General features: G+C 39.3%; 2 protein-coding genes across 7 annotated transcripts in view; one reads left to right on the forward strand and one right to left on the reverse strand.

Annotated features, from left to right (window-relative positions):
- Positions 1-26,725, forward strand: part of CENPP (centromere protein P) — a 222,833-nt gene that overhangs the window by 128,235 nt on the left and 67,873 nt on the right. Inside the window, exon 6 of one of the 3 annotated variants that reach the window (XR_003431075.1) lies at positions 3,807-3,931. The exons of the other annotated variants lie outside the window; for them this stretch is intronic. The gene's annotated coding sequence lies outside the window, so the exon portion shown is untranslated. The remainder of the gene's footprint in view (positions 1-3,806; positions 3,932-26,725) is intronic. 3 annotated transcript variants of the gene reach the window in all.
- The window catches only part of ECM2 (extracellular matrix protein 2), a 36,787-nt gene continuing 22,802 nt past the window's right edge, over positions 12,741-26,725 (reverse strand). For 3 of the 4 annotated variants that reach the window (XM_027098321.1, XM_027098320.1, XM_027098322.1), the window contains exons 7-10: positions 21,482-21,639; positions 19,198-19,337; positions 17,549-17,875; positions 12,741-13,945 (exon numbers count right to left, since the gene is read on the reverse strand). In XM_027098321.1, the coding sequence (XP_026954122.1) occupies positions 13,777-13,945; positions 17,549-17,875; positions 19,198-19,337; positions 21,482-21,639 (794 nt within the window). In that variant the 3' untranslated portion in view covers positions 12,741-13,776. The remainder of the gene's footprint in view (positions 13,946-17,548; positions 17,876-19,197; positions 19,338-21,481; positions 21,640-26,725) is intronic. The other variant, XM_027098323.1, reaches the window with a different exon arrangement.

Here is a 26,725-nt window from a genome sequence, read left to right on the forward strand (position 1 = left end):
ACTAGGTAACACCAAACTAGCATCTTCATGACGTGCAGATTTGGGGGCCAGCCTGTTTGCAAAGCATGTTTCCAGTAGTTTAGCAGAGTCTGGTCTCTCCTGACACAAAGAATCTGACTGTTGTTTGTTCCTGATTCCCAGAGAAATGGCACATGTTGAAGCAAGCCATAGAAAAAGTACTGTGCCTCCAATGTGCAGGACACCCAGCCCCCACTTAAATAAAATATACTTCTGTGGCCCTCACATCAGACAGTCCCGTATGCTGGCCTCTGCAGAGCTTTAGGCCTGCCCTGGGTGCAGCACCTGAGGTTTGGCAGGCCTCCTGTTTGGTTATAATGCTCATGTTCCCATTTATTCAGTTATGTTTAGTTCGAAACATTTGTCTGTTACCTTGATGAATTGGGACATCGTGAGTGTTGAACTGGATTTTATTAACCTGAGCTCCATCAAAGCAGTGGCCATAAATGAGAAGCTCCTTGGGCAGAAATCTGTGTCCTTCACAGTGTTTTGTTTTGTTTTTTTAACTTTTAACTGAAGTATACATTACAAAAAAATAAACATTGTAATGGTACAGCTCAATTAATTTTCACAAACACCTAATCAAGAAATCCCAGCACTCCTGGACCCCTCAGAATCACTCTGTCTTCAGAGGAGGCCGCTGTCTGACTTCAAAAACCATAGCTTTCTGAACTTTATATATACAGTGCATTCTCTTCTGAGTCTGGCTTTCTTCATTCAGCATTATGTTTTAGAGATCCATCCAGGTCATTGTGGTTAGCAATAGTTTGTTCATTCTCATTATAAGCATACCTTCTTGTATTGCGCTTCACTTTATTGCATTTCACAGATACTGTGTTTTTTGACAAACTGAAGGTTTGTGGCAACCCTGTGTCGGGCAAATCTATTGGTGCCATTTTTCCAACAGCATCTGCTCACTTCATGTCTCTGTGTCACATTTTGGTAATTTGCAATATTTCAAACTTTTCCTTTGTTATTATATTTGTTATGGTGATCTATGATCAGTGGTCTTTGATATTACTACTACAACTTGCAGAAGCCTCAGGCGATGGTTAGCATTTTTAGCAATAAAATCTTTTTAATTAAGTTTTGTTCTTTTTTTTTAAGACAGAATGATATTGCACACTTAATAGATCACAGTATAGTGCGCTGGGAAACCCATAAGTACGTGTAACTTACTTTATTGAAATATTTACTTTATCACAGTGGTCTGGAACAAAACATGCAATATCTCCAAGGTATACCCATATTATATAACATTCTTCTGTATGAATATGCCAGAAATTATATATTTTATATGTATATTCATATATATATTCATTTAACTGGGTTAATTTCCATTTGGAGTGTAGCTATGAACTTTTAAGCATTCATTGATCTGTCATTTGAGGCTCGTGTATGTGTTTCTGTCAGGTAGAATTGCTCTATATTTAAAAATTGTGGGGTTTCCCTTGTGGCTCAGTGGTTAAGAATCTGCCTGCAAATGCAGGGGACAGGGGTTCAAGCCCTGGTCCGGGAAGATCCCACATGCTGTGGAGCAACTGAACCCATGCGCCACAACTACTGAGCCTGTGCTCTAGAGCCCGTGAGCCACAACTGCTGAGCCCGCGTGCTGCAACTACTAAAGCCCACGCGCCTAGAGCCTGTGCTCTGCAACAAGAGAAGGCACTGCAATGAGAAGCCCGTGCACCGCAACGAAGAGTAGCCCCCACTTGCTGCAACTAGAGAAAGCCCACACGCAGCAATGAAGACCCAACGCAGCCAAAAAAAATAAATAAAATATTTTTTTTTAATTATGGGGCCTCCCTGGTGGCGCAGTGGTTGAGAGTCCGCCTGCCGATGCAGGGGACACGGGTTTGTGCCCTGGTCTGGGAGGGTCCCACATGCCGTGGAGCGGCTGGGCCCGTGAACCATGGCCGCAGAGCCTGCGCGTCCGGAGCCTGTGCTCCGCAACGGGAGAGGCCACAACAGTGAGAGGCCCGCGTACCGCAAAAAAAAAAAAAAAAAAAAATTATGAAGTTTCAACTTCTCTTGATAAGTAAAGCCTTGCCACTGGGTGGCTCCTGTTTTTGCATGGCAACACTTGGCTGGGGCTGAGTGGCAGCGCCTCCTCTCAGTGGGATGTGTGCCTCCCACTCTCTACCTTTGCCTGTGCTCACACAGTGTTCCTCTCCCACATCATTCTACCAGCCTCTCCTCACCTCTCAGTCATGGCATCTGCCCCGCGACCACCCGTCTAGGCAGGGTTCTGCCACCTTGTCTAGAGAGCTGGGAGGCACTTCCTGTGAGATTGTTTTTCTAAAGATGTGTTGCAGCCTCTTTCCTCTCCTCACTTGTGAGCCCTGAGCTTATCTTCCTCCAGCATGCTGTTGTGCTCTTTAGTCAGAAGGCTTAGGGAAAGAAATGGGCCCTGGAGTATAATGCCAAGATGCAGGTGGTCTTTCTGGCTTATTCACCCTATTCTGCTGACATTGTGACTAGAGGTACAGCCCAGGGCCCAAAACCCCTCCCACAGTCTTGGAGCTGCAGGTGGGAAGCTTTACCTCACAACTGCAGAGATAGCCCAGCGTGCACAAACACACCATTTGGATATAAACTGGAGTTTTTTCTCCACACCTTTGCGGGTTGTCATTCCAGACACATCAGTGTACCTCCTCTTCCCTAGAGTATTGTGAGGAAAAAATCTTCCTTTTTTGGTTCCTATAAGGGTCCTATGAAGGGGACCTAATTCTTTTCTACATGTTTGTTTTTTATTGTTTGGCTTTTGCCTCGTTGGGCCTTGGTCTAAATACTGGAGAATTAGTGTTACTATATCAAACAGTGTCTTTGGGAATCATGAATAATCTGCACATTATTATGTTTTAAACAAGATAAGTTTCAAAATTAGAAAAGTAATATTCGCTCTACTGACATTTTATGAACAGAAACATTGATTGCATAAAAGGAACATCAACACAAATTTCTTGCATGGCCCAATATATTCCAATCATGATGAAAATAAAAATAAATTGCTTAAGCCACGCTTGCATATAATTTTTAAGACCCTTTCCTGACCTGCTAATGTAGAAATGGAGAACAGTGGTCAAAGCCCAAACAAATGAGAACTGGAAAGGACCTTAGAAATCATCTCATGCAAATTAAAACTCCAATGGGTGAGGAGTAGGGGTGACTGTGGTCACATGAGACACCTTCCTGAGCTCAAGTATCACTAAGACGATTGAGTTTTATGATGTTTGTCAGCTGGTATCTGGTGCTTCCTCCCCTGTTTACCTTAACCTTCTGAGTACATTGGAATGGATTGTGTACTAGTCTCTCATAGTAGAAATTACAAGGAAAATTTTGTCCATCCGTTTATTCAAAGAACGGTGTTAAGTGCCATGAAGAAAAGCAAAATGGAATGGGGGATTGTCAGTGAAACGTTGAGGGAATGAGGGGATGTGCCTTCCAAATACCTAGTTCAAGAATGTTCTAGACCATCAAATCCTAGGATGTAAATAATGTATGCTCTTTATGCATAACAGAGGTTGTATATAGTAGGCATTCACAAAAACTTCTGAAAGAAGTGAATTCATGGGTTTGATATGATTTTATGGGTGGTTTTGAATGTTCAAGCATCCTTCATGGTGGACTAGGCTCTGTGGTTTATAATGAGAATTGACTTTATACAGTAGATCATGACCCATGGGCAGTATTCAGCCCACAGATATGGTTTGTTTGGAGCATATGGTATTTTTAAAAATGAGGAAATTTTATATCAAAGTCTAAATTTACCATATCTTAAAAACTAGTTTGACAAAACCGGCCCTGAATTCCTGTGCAGTTCCAGCAATTGGCTGAGCTCATGGCAGCAACCTTCTTCAAATGGGCTTCTGGTTCCTGGCTCTCAGCTCCCATTCTTCTATACCCTGTGCTGGTAAGGACTTGCTTCTGCAACTTGCAGGCTGAGCTCCTGTCATCATCCTGTTGGATGTTTTGCTCTGAAGATGAATTAATGCCATAAATTGTCATTTAAAATGGATTGAGTTGAATTTATAATAAAAATGTAGGTATCAAATATTTTTAAGTAATGCCTCAAAGGTCAGTTTGCTTTCAGGAATGGGTGCAAGTAATGGTTTTGTTTTAAATAAATTTCCAGGCTCTTTTAACTGAGAAGACCTAAAAGCAGTGAGCATATCTAACTTCCAGATCTGTGTTTCTAAGGGCCATTTTTCATTAGAAGGAGCAAGGCCCCTGAGAAAAATGTCAAGTAATAGATCAGGGCCAGGGAATCTGTAAAGGAATTCTGTAAACCTGAAACATTTCATCATACCAGCAGGCACAAAAGCACTCAGAGATTACTGCGGACTGTGAACAAAACATAGAAGCTAGGTGAAGGCATAGTTTGAATACCTCAAATAAGAATGGCAATGGATTATAGCACATCAAATGCAAAATCCTTTTTATAACAGAGGGAAGAGGGCCAAAAGGATCATAGCTTTTTCTGTAGAGGAATGCCAACTAATGAGTACAGAAGGAATCACAGAGTTAGAAAATCACCACTGTGAAACCTCCAACATAGTCACTGTTTTAGGCAAAGATGGGAGCTAAAACCACTAAGTGAAAGGTTATTGGATGGCAAGATATTCACACAGACCTAAAGTCTTACCTTGCAGGATATTTCTTAATTACAAGGAGATGAAGACACTACCTTAACCAATGTCTCAGCATCACCAATAACACGCCAGCCCGACATTTTGTGCCTCCTGATATGATACAAAAGGAAGTACATGACATCACTTATGTGGGATTCTTGGCAAAAACGTTTCACCTAAATCTAATCGTAAGGAAACAATCAGACAAATACATATTAGGGGACATTCTACATGATAGCTGGCTTGGACCCTTCAAAAAGTGAAGGGGTGAAACACATAGGCAGAGAATTTCTACTCTAGATTATAGGAGACTAAAGGCAAGTGAACTCTGATTAGATCTTGAGCCACATATACACATACCACACGCACAGCAATTTAGGACATTGTTGGGACAGTTGGGAAAATCTGAATATGGACTGTATGTTGAAACTGAATCGATGTTAAATTTCTGGGGTTTGATAATGTGAGAGAATGTAATCATTGTCTCATGGTTATGTAAGAAAATGTCCTTGTTCTTAGGAGACTTATACTGAAGTACTAGGGTGACATGATATCTGCAATTTACATTCAGATGGTCCAGCCCCTGTACCCCACAAATACATATATATGTATAGACAGGGATATGGAAAGAGTGAAAAAGATAAAATGAAGGTGACAAAATATTAATTGGTGAATGTAGGTGAAGAATATGTAGATGTTCACTGTATTCTTTCAACTTTTCTATGGCCATAAAAATATTGCTAAATAAATGCTAAATAGTTGTGGGGAATAAGGCAATTTGCCTTAAATTAATTTTAACTCTTTGATTTATCTTTAACTCTAGTGAAATATTTACATGTAAAATTTATTTGAAGTTAATTAAGGTGTTACTCTACCTACAGATTCTTAGCTATTGTACAAGGATCCCTAGAGGATTTAGGATGGGTTTTATGAGCCTTTTGATACATGCAGAGTGTTTCTATATGTGTATTTTTCTGCATAGAAGGTCCATCATAGCTTCTATCATATCCTCAAAGGGAGGGGTCCATCCTTCAAATAGTTAAGAACTACTGACCTAGAGTAGATTTACAATTTATAATGCATTCTTTATTTTGAGTATCACATACTAGTCAGCATTTCAGACAGTTCATGTATAAATTTGGTAATTGTGAATGTAATTCTCAACTTATGTAAAGCAAATGAACCTTCAGCAGATTCCAATTTATAAAAAGATTTGCTTATATCAGCTGATAGTTCAATGTAAGTTTATTTGACCACAGAGATTCTGTTACTTAGAAACACACCATGACATTCTAATAACATGATGTATTCCTTTTCTTTTCCAAACTAATATGTGTTTAGTGCAATCATATGTTATTTTTAATGCAGTCTGCTTTCCCTTATGTGGATTCACATTCTTCACATTTTGTGCAAAGGGAAAAATATGCTAGACTGTAAATTTTTTAATCCATTTTCATGTAGAAAGGGAAATATAATGTCAAAGAAGAAAATCATGCCTTTATATTTTTTAGTTGTGTAATCACTAAGCTCTATTAATCTAGTTAGAAACATTCACCTCTTTGCACATAACAGTGTGTGACAGACCAAATTCCAACATGACTTATAGTTTCAACTGTTCCTGTACAGCATGTTGAAGCAACGACATGTGAGTAATACGTTAATATGCCAAAGCGTTGTTTAAGACATATAGGATGAAATGTATCTATATCTATCTATCTATAGATAGATAGATAGATATAGATATATATAGATATATAGATATATAGATATCTATATATCTATATACACATATCTATACTGTTTACAGTAGATTTTAGTTTCTCTGAAAATCTTTCACAAATGCCTCTGGGTCTGTTGGAGTAGGTTTAATCAGAGCTGATGTTTACAAGGATAGTAAATACTTAAACTCCCCAGGAGAACCATCTGCCCAGAGCATGCTGCACCTGGCCAAGGCTTACATGCAGACTCTTACTGTATCCCCGTAGACCCACTTGTGGGTTATCTCTGAGGTGGGAATCCATCTGCAGGACAGGTTTACTGATCAAATATTCTTCTAGTTTGGCTATTTTACATACAGTTTTTCTCCCTTTTTGGTGTTATATTATTACAGTGAATCACACTTATAAGTTAGAGTTACTTTTGTTTCCTATAATCAGGATTTTTTTTTAATCAGCTTCTAAACTATTGCCATATCTATGACAATAAGTAGTTTAGATTCTATGAGTCCTGGTTTTACTCTGTGTTTAGAGAGCCCTTGCTCAGGTAAGGCTTGAGCCCTTGCTTAGCCCTTGTTCTAAGCTGGTTTCATTCTGTTCTGTGTGATGGATATGAGCATGCAGTGACACAGCACAAAGACTGCCAAGCTCAAGAGAGACGCTGACATGACTGCAGAGTCCCACTTGAGTGCAGCCGTCTACAGAGAGCATTTGCTGACTCCTGCCCTGCTGTAATAGGCCCACTCCTTTTTCCACTGTATATCACAATCTAAGGAATCAATGTCCTTTAATAATTAATATCTACCATATTATGAGACTTGGCAGCCTTGAGCAAGTCACTGAACCTTCCTACCTGCTGGTTTCCCAATGCCTATCCATGAAGGAATGGACACTCATCTGACGTCCACCCTGTGCTCAGTACTGTCATGGACATCACCTTATTTAACCTTCCCAGCAGCCTTGGTAGGCAGATGTTCTCCTCAATTTCATGGGCAAGGAAACTGGAAATCAGAGTCTAAGTAACTTGACCAAGCCCACAGCTAATAAGGATTCCAGTTCAGACCCAAGATACTCGTTCTTGTTTTTCATTTCAAGAGATGGACCACCTGTTTCACAGACTTCTAGGGTTTAAGGGCCCCTGGAGTCATCTGGTATATGTTAGAGCTGGCCAGAAACTTCTGTTTTCATAAGTATTTTTTTTGTTTGTTTTGTGTTTTTTTTTTTTTTTTTTTTACGGTGTGCGGGCCTCTCACTGTTGTGGCCTCTCCCGTTGCGGAGCACAGGCTCCGGACGCCCAGGCCCAGCAGCCATGGCGCACGGGCCCAGCCGCTCCGCGGCATGTGGGATCTTCCCGGACCGGAGCACGAACCCTTGTCCCCTGCATCAGCAGGTGGACTCTCAACCACTGCGCCACCAGGGAAGCCCCATAAGTATTTTTAATATTTTTGAATTTTAATTTGACTGAGAGTCTGAATTCAACTATGGACAGTTGAATAATTCATTTATCACCAATTTGTAAGTACTTCTCCTATGAGGAAACTTTCTGTTTTCTAAATAAGGGAAAGAGATGGAATAGATATCCTAGAGGGTTTTACCCAGCCCTTTGAGGTTTCACTTAAACAGCAGAACATAAGTATTTCATTCTTTTATGTCAGCATCTATGAACCTAGTAATTCATGTTTAAATGATGGCTTTGGAAAACATTGTCAAAGTTGCTGTTATGGAGAACAATCAGTTGATTACTAAGTATTACCAGTTGTCAAAGCATGACTTAATTTTTTATAAAATATACTCTGTGTCTTCTAATGTCCATGTCAGGAAATATTAATGAGAAATTATTCCTTATTAATTTTATGACCCTTTATAAATATTTATTGCTTTTCCTTTAAAAATCCTTAAATTTTGCAGATTTCTTTTTTTGTTTAGGAGTAGTATTAAGATCAACTTTGGACAACTCATGAGCTGATTGTTTAGACTGAGGAATCAACAGTCATTTTAGTACCTACTTTGTACACAGAATGCAGGGATCCAAGAAATGAATTGTCTCTCTTCTTCTAAGTTTTACAATCTTTTGGGGAAAACAAGATACACCTCCTACCCATCTACCGTACAACACCCCACATGCAAAGAAATAATCAATGCAGACCTAACTCATAATACCAGATCTGTCTTTCATGAGGTTGGTGGAACAGATGCCGAGTGCCGAAGGGAGGGGTCACTTCCCAGGGAGCTGGGCTTCTAGGCACAGCTTGTCTTGTGCCTTGGAAGCTCCTTGAGATCAGATCATATGGCTCAAGTCAGATGGAGACTTATGGTGTACTTGCTCCCCTTCAAATTGGAAGTCGGTGCTCATTAGGGTTCCGCTCCCCTGCCCTTCTCTTCACCTGCCCCTCAATGTCTATCCTTTCCTTTGGATTCCACTCCAGCTGAGTGCATTCCCACCCTCCTGCCTGAATTCCATGGTGACCCCCCCCCCCCCCCCCACCCAACTTCAGCATATTCTCACCCAAACTGTCCCTTTCTTACAGCTTCTCAGCAGTATCAGTGAGACTCAGAGCAGTTCTCCTTTTTGTCTCCTTTTCTCTTTGTGTGTGTCCCTTACATGGTAGATCACTATCCACTAATAGTTCTTCTCTTTTCTTTTCTTTTATTCTCTTTCTTTCTTTTTACACTTCATCAGTTCATTTTATTTTTAATATATTCTCAGTTATTCATGGCTCATAATGTCCTTCTGAGATTGAGTCCCTCAGAAGACCACAGGTGGTCACTAATTATGGCAAACTTGCCCTCAGACTTAATCTCCACGATGAGAATGTAGATATTTTTTTCTTTCTTTCAAACTCTCTGTCATACCTATTCCTGTTCCTGCTTCTTCTTCCTGTCACCTGTGCTGTGTGGGTCCCACTTATTCTGTTTCTAGATTATTTCAGTGGTGGCTCTTTTTCCTTCCTGAAACCATTGCTTTCATGACGTAGTCCTCCCTTCAGAGTTTTTTGGTGGTGCACTACATTTCTCATCACAGTAAGTCTGGTCTCTTCTTGCTGGCCTTCCAAGCCATCCCAGGCCTCTTATTTCCTGTATAATCTTTCCTCCACTGGTGAACCTCAACTATGCTTGGCTCATGCCTCTTTTAGTCAGTCATTCCTTCCCCCTCAACTGATTCAAATCCTATTTCAAGGCCCAGCTCAAGCCTGTTGATCTTTTCTTCTCCAAACTCAGTGCTCGTTATTTCCCGTATCATATATACCACAGGCTTCCTTTATTACTCCTGATTTAAATTTGTCAGGGAAGCCATTTTTGCCTATAGCACACAGCATTATGCTTAACATAATGTGTGGCACCAGTAAAAATTTGGGATTTTATCCTTTAGCTATATACCCATCATCTGTGGCTTAAATTTCCACATACTTACCAAATCTAAAATTATCTTGAAACAAGCATTATAATTTATTAACACTTCCCAATGAATTTAAAGGTTTATACTACATAGTTTGAACAGTTATTGGAATAATCACATTCTTCTGTGTGAATGGGGTGTCATCCTCACTGCTCTTAGTGGTGTCCATGCAGACCAGGAGCAGATTTCAACTAGTGTAGTGGGTGGTGTTTTCCATGTTAATAAAAGCAGTCATCCCTAAGAGTAGTTAACTTTAACCTCACAAGCCTGACTCCTAAGGGATGTGTGTAGAGTCATTTGACAATACAAGCCCAAGGAGAGATTGTTGTATCTTCTCGCTCCTGTTGGCAGCACCTGCCAAACCAGGTGCGCTGCACCCTCAGATTTAGAGGTGTGCCATACGCACTCTCAGGTGTCCAGACTTTCCACTTTGTGGTCTTCATTCAGAAGATGCATGTTAAGTCCAGACTCAGCCACCTACTCCCTGTCATTCCCAAGCGCCACACACTCACCCTCAGGATGCTGGGGTCATCCTGACCTGCCTTCTCCATAGGGAGTGACACAGTCTGACAGAGACAAGGATGTGAGCCGAGTCTGTGCACGCTACAGCACTGTGCCATGTTGTGCCTGTCCTACAGAACACGTACTCATGCTGACTGCCTTTCAGGGTGTTTCAGGTTGGAGGTCAGTAGTCTTTGGTTGTGGCAGAAGTGCTCAGGGCTGATCCCACCCTAGGAGCTCCAAAGGAACAGACACATCTACTAAACTTCCTTGCCCTGGCATACTCAGAGGTTGGCTGTGTCCAGGCAGCTGTAATCTGCATACCTGAGAAGCGTTTCTTCAGACCAGAGCTCTCCAGCGAAGTTCTCTGAAAGTGTGGGAGGAGCTGAGCAGAGGATAAGGACCAGGGACTTTGGCTGAATATTCCTTATGATTCTTAAAACTTGATGTGTCATTTATATAGTACCTTGTCTCCTGGTTTCAAGAAATAAGGGTGGTTAGGGAGGCAGGCAGGAACAGTGGCAGCTAACCCTTCCTGATGGTAGCAAAGCAGTTTTGTCTGAAGAGAGTCTGTGTACTTCCTCTTTAGGGACACTTCCACCCCAGGGCACCATGAACTCCTAATGAGCCATGCTTGAAAACCACTGATGTGTTCATCAATGCATTTATAGTCACACAGCATGCTATTTTATAATTGAATCAAGTGATCTCAGAAAAGTAAAATGACCACATAATTATTGGAGACCAAGATGGGCACCCAGGTGTCCTGATTCCTGGTGTAATTATTTCCTTATGATTCTAGGCTATATGTTTCTTTAACCACATCTTATCTTTAGTGCTTTTTGAGCTATTTTAATCTACAATAAGCCAAATCTCAAAATTGAAAAGTTAGTTAGTACTCCTCGTACTTATGTGCAAAGATGACACACGATTAATATTTTCAGACCATAGCTGGGCCAGGATTTCCTTAGTGTACATATGTATTAGTAATTACAGCATATTTCTGAAGCCAAACAGAACACCTCTTTATTTTAAACATTATATATCATGAACAATGTTTGCTATATGGACATTTATCACATTTTTAAAAATGGAATTAAAGCTTCTATCCAGAGTATGATGAAGTTTCAAAGCAAACAAGTTCAATGCTAGACATATTTTATATTTTAAATTATAAAATCAGAAATAAAAGCATCTTACAACTTAAAAACAAAGCTTTCATCAGTCATTCTGATTTTTAGCCTTTCTAGAGATTCTACTCCCAACAGGGTGTCCCTGAGTGCACAATAGGGTCTCAGTGCGTTCCTGGGCCTGGTGTTACTCCAAGGCTTCCAGGGATTGCTGTGTCTTACTGCAACTTGTGCTGTTCGCACACTCTAGAAACGCACGATCTGGGAGTACCCCCAGGCCCAGGCAGAGGGGCCTCAGGAACTCAGCATGCTTCATTGCATCACCACCCTGTTCTGCTGACTTCATTACACTTGGCCTGTTGATTTGATTGTCTATTTGATTTCCTGCTTATTGCCCCTAACGCAGTATGCATTGCCAGAGAGCAGGGACCTCATCTGATCTATTCATCCCTGTCTCTGTAGAACAGCACCTGGGACACATCTGATTAAAGTCAGAATGAGAAATGAATGCTGGAGTGTTTCAGTATTCGTCTGTGTTGTCCAAGATGCTAATTCTTTTGACTCACCTTATTCAGTTTGGGTCCCCTCTGACACTAATTTTGTTTACTGTTTAGGTTGCCTTTAACCACTTATGTCAATGCGTTTATATTCACACAGCAAGAAGCATTGCACAAGGGTTCTTGTTGATTAAATGAATAACCATATCTTCTTGTTTTCATCTGTCTCTTACATTCAACTTGGCCAGTTTAAATTAGCAATGCTTCTACATTCCTAAACTAGTTATAAATCTCAACTTTTGTTCCATAGGATTTTATTTCTCTTCTTAGCAACTTGGCTTAAGCCTTTGACCCTTGATTCTAACAGTTTGTATCATATTATTATTCTTGTTCATTTTGTAATCTCAAAAACCTAGATATTAAGAAAAGGGGCTTAGAAATAACATTAGCTTAAATGGGATAAATCAAACTTACACATTTTGAAAGCTGTCCAGATAATAATCAACTTTGGTTGAATATGCTGGTTGCTGTCAATTTTATATGAAATGTTGGCAATTATAAGTATACTCACCGTGCATACCACACTTCCTAGATGCTTTTTATTCTCTGGTTCTCATAATGACCCTGTGAATTGGGGCTGGAAGGTTCTGAGGATGGTGAGAGAACTATTAAAAGATTGAATAACTGAAGTTTGAAAAATTAGAGTAACCTGCCCAAGGGGGCCAAGACTAGAACTTAAGTTCCTAATCTGGTGTTTTTTCAAGGTACAAAACTGAGAGTAACAAGAAAAGTCAACGTGGTTTCTGTATGTGTCTTTTACAAATTACTTTGGAAATAAAGATAAAAGATCATTATATAATGAAAATTTTAATATATTATATGGTTTTGTTAGGGTCTAGTACATAGTGAATACTAATAGCTTTATGTTAAATTGAACTGAGTAAAAGGATACATTTGAGCAAATTAGGGCAAAGAAAAGAGGTACTAACAATGACCAGAGGAGCAAAAATTTTTTTAAATTTATGCATTAGGTTTACATTTACAAGGTTTAGTCAAGGAAAATTAACATATATTTTAAGCAAACTCCACTGCTTCCCATAAAATCTTTTGATCTTGAGCAAAGAATAATGAGGGTGATCTTAAAATACTGTTAAACTTTTTAGACTTACAGAGAAATTTTAGACTTACAGAAAAATTACAAAAATCATATAGAATTCACATATACACTTCTCCCAGCTTCCCCTAATGTTAATAACCACATACTTAGCCATAGTACAATTCTCAAAACCAGGAAATTAACTTTATAGTAGTGTTTCAATTCCACACATATAATTAATAAAAGGAACTAAAGCTAAGACAATAATTAAGTTTATTTATACCAGTAATTGTATCATAGGGTCTTATAGAAAATTAATAAATTATTGCTTTAACAGTAGGATAATAAACAGAACACTAGTTCATAAATTCTACCTATTATTTTTTCCTGTTATCAACTTCTTGGTCTTGAACCATAATATACATAATTTTTAAAAGGACTTAGGGAGTTCTTAGCTAATAGCAATACTAAGATCTGTTGTAAAGGACATGCTTATTTTGTTCCAGATTCTTCCAGTCTAGTTCAGTAGCACACAACATCCTATTCTCATGAGAAAACTGTGCAATGAGATGGCCTCTTTCTAGAGTGTAAAACTGAAACCTTCACTAAAACTGCTAGAAGACTAAACCTTGTAGATATGTCTTTGGTTGTTCTTATGTGCATTGGCGAATCAGGTTGGCTAGCATAATGATACTAAGTATAACATGACATTATATCTCTCTTATTGATGAAAGATGCTACTGAAACAGATATGTGAGTATAATTTACAAATGACAAAGAAAAACGTGGAATTACTTGATATTTTGTGGTTTAAGAACGACACTTGAATATGATCTTATGCATGAAAATGCGTAGGGTGATATTTCTCTTGTTTTAATATAGTTGTTTTCAAGATGAAGATGTTCCAGGGTTGAATCACCATCTTCTTCAGAATTGCAAATTTGTTCTGGAAGAATATTCCTAAGGAAAAATAGACATGCAAGTCATAAATGATCCAAGTAATATTCTGCCTTCATAATTTAGAAGTTAAATTTTACATTTGTTTTAAATCTCTTTTGTTTTTAAAATAAAATTGGATCCTTTTCTTATACACCTGAAAAAATTTCAAATATGTCAAAGATCTACATGTGAAAAAATGAAGCCATAGAATAGTAGAATAAAACATGGTCATACCCTGGGAGTGGGGGAAAAATCTTCCTATGTGTGACTCAAAAACCAGATGCACTAAAAGAAAAGATTAATAAATTGACTACAGGTTTTTTTTTTTTTTTAATGCAAAGTTAAAAGACAAATCACAAACTAGGAGAAAGTATTTGCAACTTATATTACTGATAAAGGGCTAATATACAAAGACCTAAAAACCTAGGAGGAGAGGGAAATGAGAAAAAAAAAAAAGATACCTGGGTAACCAGTTTACAGAAGAGAAAATGAAATGGCATGTAAACATGATGCTTAATTTCATTCATGATAAGAAAGATGTAAATTGAAATGATACTGGCATACCACTCTCACTTACCAGATTTGCCCAACGCCCTCCCAGAAAAATCCAAAAGTTCATTAACATGTTCTGATGATGAGGCTCTATAGGATCAAACATCACTGAAGGAAATTCAAAACAGTACAGCCCCACGGATAGGAATTTGGCAGTATCTAGCAAAATTACACGTGTATTTTATACCTTTCACTCAGCAATCCCACTTCTAGGGATCTATCCCAAAGTTAGATTGGAAAAATACAAAATTACATTTGAACAGAGTTGTACGTTGTGGCATTATTTATAGTATAAAAAAATGGAAACAATCAAATGTCTATCAATAAGGAACTGGTTGAATAAAATGTCCATATAGTGGAATACTATTCAACTGTAAAAAGGACTGAGGAAATTCTCTACTTACTTATATGGAGTGCTATCCAGAATATACTGACAATTTTTAAAAGTGAAGAACAGAAAAATATACACTCTTTCCAGAGAGAAAAAAATAATAATCATTTGGTGTAATAATTTGTATAATAATTGTGAGAGGCAGTGGGGAATATGAATGCATGTATGTATGCTTATATTTTAAAAAAATAACACTGGGATCATCAATGGGAAATTAATTTAAAAGTTTAGGGGCTTCCCTGCTGGCGCAGTGGTTAAGAATCCGCCAGCTAATGCAGGGGACATGGGTTCGAGCCCTGGTCCAGGAAGATCCCACATGCCGCGGAGCAACTAAGCCCGTGCGCCACAACTGCTGAGCCTGTGCTTTAGAGCCTGCATGCCACAACTACTGAAGCCCAAGCGCCTAGAGCCCATGCTCCGCAACAAGAAAAGCCACTGCAATGAGAAGCCTGCGCACTGCAACAAAGAGTAGCCCCCGCTCACCGCAACTAGAGAAAGCCCGTGCACAGCAATGAAGACCCAGTGCAGCCAAAAATAAATTTTAAAAAACTTAACCTATGGGAAAGGGTGGAGTATGGTATAAGGGACAGGCATAGAAAAATATTATATAGAAAGTAGCAATTCCTAAAAACCAAAGCAAATTAAAGACCTATCTGAATATTAAGTTGTTGACCTATTGTTACAGAGAAAACTTCTGTATTTAAGCTATACATCCTTCATGGAACATATTCTTAGGACAAGTAGAACTACTAAAAACATAAAAACTTAATTAAATACTTTTGTTGTTAGTTGTAATAATGGTATTATCATTTTGAAACTATTGTTTATAGTAAATATAAGTTATTGTTGGGAACCTAGATTTTCAGTGTAAGATAAGCAAGTTTAAAACAGAAGAACTTCTCTATAACATTAAATTTGACTTGGGAATATCAGTATGAACTCATTTTTTTTCTTCACAAAATACATATTTCTGGCAGTCCACTGAAAGGCCTTGAAACAGTAACAACACATTTGAAAGGAAGATGCCTGGTGCCCAGATTGGGGCCTCTGAACACGATTCCCCAGTGAGAGGAGCTAGGGCTCTTTGGAAGAAGGCTGGCATCGGGCTGTAGTGGGGAATATAAAAGTGAGCCATTCAAGATCTACAGAGGCCTATCCAAGGACACAGGAACCAACTCGAAGGGCTACCATTGGCCAAAGATGGGACAGTTTAAGAACAATGATTGCAGTTGATTGAAACATTCTTAATATATAAAGCCATAAGTTCATATTGATTCTCCAGAGAAAGAGGAAGCCAAAAACAAATTAATAAAGCAAAAATATTTAGGCACCAACTTCTTTTTTATCCTGAGACAGCCACTGTTAAAATTTTAATATATTTTATAGTCCTTTTCCTTCATGTTTAATGCATATATATAATTTTTTCCAGTTTTATAAAGATTGGCATAACATTGTATTAGTTTAAATTGTACAACGTAATGATTTGATGTATGTGTATGTGGTTGAAATGATCACCACTGTAAGTTTAGGTAACATCCATCACCTCACACAGTTACAAATCTGTAACCAACTTCTTACTCTGCTAGGCAGTTTAAAGGAAAGAACTGAGCCTACCTTTCAGAGTAACAAAGTTGCCCTAACTGAAAAGAGAATATTATTTACAGAGGAAGTCCAGCTATAAAATGTGGAAAGAATGACAAAAATAGAAATTCACCATTTTATTACCCCTAAGGAAATAACAGATGCAAGCAATAAGCATCTGTGAGTGAAAAAACCATTGGTTCAGTGGTGGAGGAGAAAGGTTATAATGGAGATATCAGGCCGTGACCGCCTAAATCCCACCAGAATGGAACAGATATTGTATGCCTCCTGATGCAATGCAATAGGAAGCATATAAGCATGACCTAGGAATTATTTTGGCCCAAAAATTTTGACTCTGAATCTTTAAAACCTTTCCCATCCCCACCTCTTCCCCTATAAACTTTTGACTCTTTCTTTGTTTTATTTTTCAGGAGTTTGTGTTTGGAAATGTAGAGACAGGTAAAAGAGTAAGGGGTATAATCTCCAAGGACAGGACCACAGAGCTCTGGGATCTGCCTCCCTCGTTGGCTGCACTAACAAAGCGTTCCAGATTAATTCTTGAGACATTCATACTTTCAAGGCAGGGGTGATGACTCTGTCAGCAGATAGAACACACACAGAAAAAGTATCCTCAGAAGTGAGGGAGCTGAGTCTCAATAAATTTATTCAGAATTTTGTCTTCAGAAAAATCTTGATAGAAGCAATTTTAATTTTAGCCTATACTTAGGTTTTGTGTTCCACAGATTACAGTGTTTGAAATTACATATGGAGGTGGGATTAGCACCATAGTCTACTGCATTGAAGCCTCACTTGAACATGCCTCTAAGGTTCTAGGTATTATATAATCATACTCTATTTTTACATTTTTTTACTATGGAAGTTTGCATACATAGAAAAGTAGAAAAAACACTATAGTGAATCCTTACATACCTATTATCATCCAGCTTCAACAATCATTAACATTTGCCAATCTTGTTTAATGCAACCTCTTGTCACTTTTTTCTTTAAAGTAAATTCCAGACATCATGTCATTGTTGTTTAATCCTATATTTTGTCACCCATGACAATTTAAATGGATACTTGAAAAGGCCAGAATTTACCGTATCTTGTTGTTGTTCAATCTCAGAAAATGTAGTGCTTTCATTTCTGGTACCCCAGGTGGTATAGATTTTAATTCATTATGATCCAGAAACAGCTCTCGCAGAGAATGATAAGCCCCATAGAAGGAAACTTGGTCTATGCCATCATCCACAAGTTTATTAAATGACAGGTACAGGTATTCCAGGCCTGGTTCCATGTGACCAAACACAAAGCCAGGGATGCGCTCTATCTGGTTGCCGATGAGCACAAGGTGCAGCAGCGACTTGGGTAGATAGGAGGGGACGTGGTAGAGCTTGTTGTAGGAGAGGTCAATTGATTCTAGATTTCTAGAAAAGAGTAAACAGAGTGGGAACTTCAGGGCAGTGACTGTAAGCTCTAAGTTTTGACAAGCCAGTCAAGATGCTTGTCCATTTTCCTGCCAGTACTCAGTGTGCTGTAATGATTCCCAGTGCAAGTGTGGCTATATGGTGGTCTGGCTGCAAGGCTAGTGCTCTTACCCGGGTACCACACAGCACCAGAGTTCAGAGAGAAAAACTCATATCCCAGGGGTAATGCTGAGACCCAAAGAGGTCCCCCAAATATCTCTAAGGTCAAACTTGTATCAGAAATGAAGTCCAGAGTCCAAGCTGACATCAAACCGTAATATCATCTCTGGTTCCAGCAAGAAAGTAGCAGTGTTGAGGGGTTTTTGCATTCTTGTTCCACATTTGATCTGATGACCTGGGATCTGGGACTTGGGGTGAGAATGAGGCATCTAGAAAAGGTTGTTAATAAGCCAGAAAATCTGGGAAATGTGGTAAACTATCTGGCTTTTTTCAGAGCCTTACCTGCGGCTTCTGCCCACCCCATGAAGACTTTTCACCTGATGAAGGCTCAGTTGCCCTGCCACTGCCACATCCTGCTGAACCTAATTGGCCCTCAAGGCCTCTTTTCATCTCTCTCCTGCTTCTGAAAGATGCCTGTCCCCATGGTGCCACTCAGATCCCTCATTCCCTCACCACATGACTCCAGATTTGCTCTGATGCAGCTGCTGCCAGGGCCTGACGCTGCTTCCCTGTGTAGCTAATCCTCTCCTTCCTGATGAGCAAGGCCTCCACACTTTGCCCTTCACTGAGGCTACAGCCTGGGGCCACTGATTCCTCTCCAGGAAGATGGGCTCTGCTTTTTGCTTCTGCTGTTGGGTCAGGCATTCTTTAGTCTGTTTTGTAGCACTTGAAATAGAGAAATAGTTTGAAGGAGTGAAGACAGTGTGGTATAGAAGAGTGAATGCTGGTGCTTCCACCTAATGGTGAGGGAGAAGGCGGGAGGAGGGCAGCTTCTTTCCTCACTATGGGATTATCTCACTTAAACTTCATGACTGCCTGTGAGGTCAGCAGAGAGCAGAACAGTGATCAGACCTAAGGTCACACTGCTTGGGCTTAGCACTTGCACACTGTAGGGTGTCCCCAGCAGCAGTGACCATGGCCATCCTAACATCAGTCATATCTTGAGTGGTTTGAAGTCTGTGCAAATAGCCAAGTTTTATGTAGGGGGAGGTTCACTAAGAAAGAATGCTGTCACCTCCCTCACTTGCCCATGTTCATACCCTGTTTAATAATGGCAAAGGAAAGAAATCATCTAAGAAAGTCAGATTGTAGCATGTACTTACTCTTGATTTATCCAGGCTAAAGAAGCAATTCTATTTTCTTCAATTTTATTATAACGTAGTACAATGACATTGATCTTTCTGGTATGATTAAAAGAAATTTCAGTTATTTCTTCAATTTGGTTATTTTCTAGGTATAATTCCTATAATTAAGAGAAGAGACTTATTTTTTTCATATTAGTTGATAAATATATTCAATCTCACAGAATTAAAATCAGGTTATAGACTGTTGTCCCTAGTGTTAGCTAAAGAGTCTTGCAGCACTTCAAAATGAGTTTATATTTTTAAGTTGTCAGATTTTCTAACTAGTAAAATAAAATGTACTGTCTGTCATGGTTATGGAATAAATGAATTTTATTTAATTATTTTTTAACCATAAAATGATATATGATATAGCATACCATAATAATTGTATAAAGCTTTCTAATTTACAAAACTTATTCACATAAATTATTTCATTTGGGCTTCAAGATCCTAGAAAGTAGGAAATAAGTAGAAATTATCACCATTTAGCAGTAGAAAAACTCAGGCCTGGAGAGATGGCAAGATGTTTGCAAGGTTACACAGCTAATACATGAGGGCCCCAGCTTAGGTCAGCCTGCTTCCTACCAGTCCATGCTGTCTGTAATTTTTTTAGGCTCACATTTTTTAGATTTGTTTGTATTATAATTACTTTAATTAACAGTTAATTAAGAGCCTTCATTTAACATCAGGGTGAAGTTTGCTAGAACCATTAGTAAGTTTTCAACAGCTAGCTGCCTTCAAGTTAAATTCATTTGGCATTACAAGGAATTTTTCACTCAGGGATCTTGTTGGAATTCAGAAGTACAATTGGTATATATATTCAGAGCAACTTTCTATTCCTGTTGTAGTAATTTCCCCCTCTTTGTCATTTAATTTTGGTATTGTTGGAAGTGAGTAAAGTGATTTTTAGCTTTTTGCTTTTACCTTCATACATATTTAGGGGTGAACTAGATCAGTGGTTCCTAAACTTGATTGTATGTTAGAATCACTCATGAGCTTTTTAAAGTATAAATTCCAACCTAAATCAGAGCACACTCATTTATACGTTGAAACTGCAGCTGTGAAGCAGTGCATTGGAAGGATTCACAGTACATGTACTTGCATGGGCAGCACCTCCCAAGAAGCTAGCGAGAGGGTCTTTGAAAAGAGAAACCAGGGATGAGAGGGTCAGAGGTGGAATACAGACACATTGCTCTTTTGCACTATTCAAGTGTTGTGTGTGTGTTTTACTGTGTGCATGCATTATCTATTTAAAATTTTAATTTTTTAAATATAAATTGTTGACCCCATTCTCCAAAGAACCTGATTTAGCATGTCTGGGATAGGTCCAGGAATCTGTATTTCTTTAGAATCCAAGTGATTCTGAGGTAAAGCCAGGTTATAGAACCTCAATCTTTACAATTTTGGTAAATTCTAAAGGTCTATCTTAATCTGGAAGTAGGAAGAGGAAGCATGGTGGCTGTGGTAGCAGCAGTATCATATTGAGATTAATGGCCCTCTCTTGGCTCACTGCATCCACAACAGTGGGAAGCTTCGTCCTGCTGTCTGATTGTGTATGTGGCAGAAACAGAGCTCAGAGGAGGTGGCCTAGGAGTCAGCTGGATCTGCCAGGCCTCTTTTCTTAATGCAGGAAGTTGGGGCATACACTCAGCAGGGAAGACCCCCAGAGTCCCCCCTTAGTTAAGTGTGTTCCTTGTTGTAGCAAGAGAGACCACACACTTGGGCAGCAGGGAGTGTCTCCAGAGGGGATGGAGACACGACAGTGCTTGGGCCCTTGGTAGGAGCTAGTTAGAACTAGTAAGCTGTGGGAAGGGGGTGGGGGTGGGTGCTGCTGGCACAGTCAGCAGCCTTCTCTGCAAATCTTGTCCATCTTCACAGGGTCAGTGCTAGTCCATGTGGGACTCTGGGTGGAACAGACTGGGATGAATGTCACAGTTCCAGTTTGAGACAGTTTTGCAAGTCAAGGTACTTTTTGCAAGTTGTAGTTTCTGTTTGAATACTCAGTTCATCTTCCCTGTTCTCTCCCCAAGAGCCGTCGGCAGAACCAATTTTCACTTTATCAAGATTTTCTACTAGTAGTTATAATTTTGACTCATAATTTTGTATTGTTTGAAAACAGTGCTCAGATTATAGTAAATTCTGTATATAGCACCAAAACTATTGAGTTTAATATGCATCACAATAACCTTTTAAAATATATTGTTTGTTTTGTCATAGTGTACTGTATTTAAAATATAAAATATTATAAGTAAGATATTGGTACCTCAATAGAAGCAGGAAGACCCTGTGGTATAATTCTAAATTTATTTCTTCCCAGACGCAGGTAGGATAGGCTCTTCAAAGGTTTGAAAGCTAAAGAATTGACATTAGTTTCACTGAGACTGTTTCCTTCCAATTCTAAGGTGGCCAATTGATTTAAGTCTATAAAAAAATAAAATTATTGGGACATTAGAATAACTAAAAAACATGTAATTTCTATAGGCTTTCAAAATATCATGTGAAATGTTCAGTTTATTTGGAGGACTGATGTTGTAGCTTCTTTATCTGTATCCCCCGCCCCCTTAGAGCCTTTTCCCTAGTACTTTGCAAATCCCAAATGCTCAGATCAGCCAGGACTCAATGCTGAATGTATGGTCTAGGAGAGGCAGACCTGTAGAGAAATCACTGTTGTGCTGTATGATGAAAGTTTGTAACCCTCATACAAAAACCAAAACACCACACACACAAAAAAAGAAAAAAATATAGGCAAATATCACTGAAGAATGTATATGCAAAAAACCTCAACAAAATATTGGCAAACCAAATTCAAAAGATCAAGTGGGATTTATCCCAGGGATGCAAGGATGGTTTAATATCCACAATAAAAATCAATGTGATACACCACATTAACAAATTGAAGAATAAATGTCAAATGATCTTTTATTATAGATGCAGAAAAAGCTTTTTTGACAAAATTTAACATCCATTTGTGATAAAAACTCTCAACAAAGTGGGTATAGAGGGAACATACTTCAACATATAAGACAAACCTACAGCCAGTTTCATACTGAATGGTGAAAAGCTGAAAGCATTTCCTCTAAGATCAGGAATAAAACAGGGATGCCCAAACTCACCACTTTTATTCAACATTGTGTTGGAATTTCTAGCCACAGCAATCAGACAAGGAAAAGAAGTGAAAGGAATCCAAGTTGGAAAGGAAGAAGTAAAATTGCCACTACAGGCAACATGATACTATATACAGAAAATCCTAGAGACTGCCACCAAAAAACTATTGAACTAGTACATGGATTTAGTAAAGTTTCAGGATACAAAATTAATATACAGAAATCTGTTGAGTTTCTATACACTAACAACAAACTATCAGAAAGAGAAATTAAGAAAACAATCCCATTTCCATCAAAAAGAATAAAAACCTAGGAATAAATCTAAACAAGAAGATAAAAGACCTGTACTCAGAAAACCAAGAGACATTTATGAAAAAAAACTGATTGAAGGCAACACAAACAAATGGAAAGATATACCTTGTACATGGACTGGAAGAATTAATACTGTTAAAATGACCATACTCCCTAAGGCAGTCTACAGATTCAGTTCAATCCCTATCAAAATACCCTTTTGCACAGAACTAGAACAAATAATTCTAAAATTTGTACGGAAACGCAGAAGACCCCAAATAGCCAAAACAATCTTGAGAAAGAAGAACAAAGCTGGAGATATCACACTCCCTGGTTTCAAGCTATAGTACAAACCTACAGTAATTGAAACAGTGTGGTACTGGCACAAAAACAGACCCATAGATCAATGGGACAGAATAGAGAGCCCAGAAATAAACCCATGCATTTATTGTCAATTAATCTATGACAAAGGAAGTCAAGAATGTACAGTATGGAAAGGAAAGTTTGTATAAGGAACAGAAGCCAGAGGAGGGAGTTGGGGGGCCAGGGCACCCCACAGAGGAAGCAATGGCCAAGCAGTGACTTGGAACGCAGGCAGATGAGAAGTAGAAGGTTGTAGAGGGTCATTCGAAGTATTTGCAAAGACAGACAGGTATGAAATGGCAGCATAATCAAGGATGTATGAGGAATGTAATGCAATGGGTGGTTCCTTTTTCCAGGACACTGAAGGAGCACTCTCTGCCTGGCAAACCCTCAGTCTCTGAACAAGAGAATTTTAGCAGTGAATTCCCATCACAGTGTTCACTCTTGGCAGACAGTGCAGCCAGATGGACGTTTTGAAAGGAGAATGATCAGAAATTCTCCACACATTCAGATTGAGCTACCAAGAAAGGCCTTTTTACAAACAAGATTTTTCTAAATTGTTTCTACTGGTCTCAGGAGTGGTATGACCAAATCAACTGGAAACTTAAAGGAAAATGGACAGCTCAGCAGTGAAGATACCCAGAGGTATCTGAGTCAGACATTCAGGGTTTAACTTTGGAGTTTGTTCAGTGGCCAAAATTTTCAGAATAGGGGATGTTTTCATATTCAACTCAAGTCATGGATACTGCACTGAAATGCTCTGTGCAACTCAGATCCTACTCTTAGGCATATCAGAGAAGTAAAACATAGTCTAAGGATAAACAAAAGATACTACCATCAGCAGTACAGATCATAGATTCTAGAACATGACAAGGAGGAGGTGGCAGTGTATACCTGAGTGGTACGGAAGTGTGAGTGGGGCTAGATTCTCAAGACAGAAAGATGTAGGTAGACATGGGAGGGTGAGGCAGCCAGGTGAACTCATGGAAGCATGAACCCACATGGGTGTGCTCAGGAGTAGGAAAGAGACCAGCCCTGGAGTGGGCCATATGCAAGAGGGGATGAAGGTTGTTGAGAGGGCAGAGGTGGGCTGTGCAGGGCCTTTGTGCACCAGAAAATAAGGTCTGACTTTCCTTCTCTAGGCAACAAGCAGCCTCTGGATAGGGAACAGCATGACAAAATATTAATCTGCTGGTGTTTTTAACATCAGCTGAAGGACAGAGAGGAATTATGGAGGCCAACTAGTAAATTATGATAAGTGATTCTATTTCCTCATATAACCAAAACTCTTTAATTTCCACAACTACAGATACTGAGAATCCAGCATAATTATCTAGTACATAGTTGAGGTTTTGGAATGTAATACAAGTTTTCAGAGGAAAATAGATAATAGAAGTAGACTGGTGGTCATTACATGACCTCACAAGAAAGAGAAACAAAACACAACAATGTAAATTAATATTATACATTACTTTACGGTTATTCTCTGGCTTATGTGTATATTGTATATACATAGATAGTATGTACGTTCCTATATGTAACAGGCAACAGGATGGAGGTAGAGAAGGTTCTTGTAGGTTAGACTGTGGCAGAAAGAGGATTTATTAGCAGGAAGTTGGTAGGAAGTCCTTCCCATTGTGGGCGGGGAGCTACATAACAGGTTATAGACATGGGTAGACTTGTGTGAGAACTTGATCTCATAGATATTCTGACTGGATAGCCACACCACCATCATTGCTAGAAAGGACACCATGATCATGGGTTTTGTTTTGTTTTTAACATTAATGAAGACAGGAACATTTTTTAGCATGTCCAGTTTTCTCCTGCTATCCCTCCCTTCTATTTTTTCACCTTCCCTTCAATTTTAAGACCTTCCTTTTCTCTATAGTGGGTATGCACATCTCTCAGTGCATTCTGGATGAACTCCCAGCACCTTGGCATAGCATGTGCAGAGCTGTCTGTTGTGTGGTTCCTTCCTACCTTTTCACATCATCTTTTGTTCTTCACTCCCCATCACACACTGCATCCAAGATCCATGAAACTGGATTTCCCATAGCATCCAAATTGTTTTGTTTCTTCACACTTTTGTACATACTGCTTCTCTCCCTGGAGTGCCCTGCTTCCCCACTTCTCTGGAACTATATATATAAAACCTGAAGGGTCATGAGGGAGCTAACAGAAGTGCTACAGACCACTGATGGTCAAGCCAGGGGCTTCCACCCAGAAAAGCAGTGTCACAGCACTGGCAGTGGCCTGTGCTTGGGCTTGCCTTGCTCACTGCCAGCCAACCTGACCATCCACAGCAGTGGGACTCACAGGAGTTGAGGAACCCCAGTGGCTACAGCAGTCAAGAGAAAACCCAGTACCTGAGGGGCCAGCATTAGAGCAGAACTAAGAACTCAGTACCTGAGGGACCAGCACTGGAACGGGACTAAAGACACAGGCCTTTGGGCCACACACTACAGGGGCCTCTCTGGACAAGGTGACAGTGCAGAGGCTCCTCACTGGCCGCCTGCACAGGGCCAAGGCCTGTGAGGTGCTCAGACTGTAGAGATGGGAGGTGGATCAAGGAAGAGGCCAGTGTTCACCCTGGAACACAGTCAACCCTCTGGGAATATGGAAATTTTTTCACAAGGGGGAAGTGCGTGTGGAGAAGCAGTTGTAGGAATGTGTGAGAGCACCTTCCAAATAAGGACTTAAAACATGTCATTTTGATAACAGTGCTAGAAATACCATCTCACATGTAGATCACATATAACCCATTAGTACATTTGTCCTAAATTAAGTGTTCCTTTGGTCTGTTTCACCTAGCAGTTAGAAATTGAACTTTCTAATGTCTTTTCCATATGACAAAAGACCTTCAAATTTTGTTTGTTAAGTACCCCGAAATCCATCTGGAAATAGAGTATTTCCATAACTCTGTAATCCTCAGATTTGGCAGTTCTCATTGTTTTTTCCCCATCACCAGAAGTGTTTTGTCCTTATGAAGTTTTTTGAGGAATGAAAGGAAATAATGGAATTGTTTTATTCCTTTAAAGGCTTGGTTATCAACATTAACCTAATAAATATATTTCAAATCAAATAAAAAATGTTAAGCACTATACTTCAAGAACTACACTAGACTGTTAGGAAGATAATAAGAAAAATTAGGCAGTTTTTGTCTTAAAGAAGCATATAAAGACATAGCTAGAATTCACAGAAAGGTAAATGTAATACTGCCTCTTTATACAGAGTTCATAATATGACAACTTTAGTTATCCAGCTAGTCCAGAAACAGTCTTAAGAGTAAATTCCAGTTGTATCAAATGTACAGAATGTGGGGCACCTTCACTAAAACCCATCCATGGGAAAGCCAGGCTGTCGTGGCAACCACACACCCATGGGCATCATTTGTCTTGCCCTGTGGGGTGCATGTGTCTCATGGACAAGTGCCAGAGCAGCCCTCTAGGGAACAAGACTGTCAAAGCCAAAGTGACTGCCATATAGAGTGCATGTGCTAAAGTTTATGTACTTTGTTTGTAGGATTACCCCTCAGCCTCACATAGTTGCTCATTTACTTATATTTTATGCATAATTCTCATTTGCCAAAACATGTCAAGTTAAAAATAGCAAAATGTTCAGAGACAGTGGGAGTTGTGTATGGGGTGTATTGTGCATCTAAGGAGACCCGTTCAACAAGCATGATACTGTGTTATCACCACTGATACCAAGAACATCGGTACAAACACAGCACCAGAACACCTGGCTGT

Source organism: Aethalodelphis obliquidens, unplaced genomic scaffold, assembly GCF_003676395.1.
Source record: "Aethalodelphis obliquidens isolate GAN/ISIS:26980383/991018 unplaced genomic scaffold, ASM367639v1 scaffold122, whole genome shotgun sequence".
NCBI classification, from domain to species: Eukaryota; Metazoa; Chordata; class Mammalia; order Artiodactyla; family Delphinidae; genus Aethalodelphis; species Aethalodelphis obliquidens.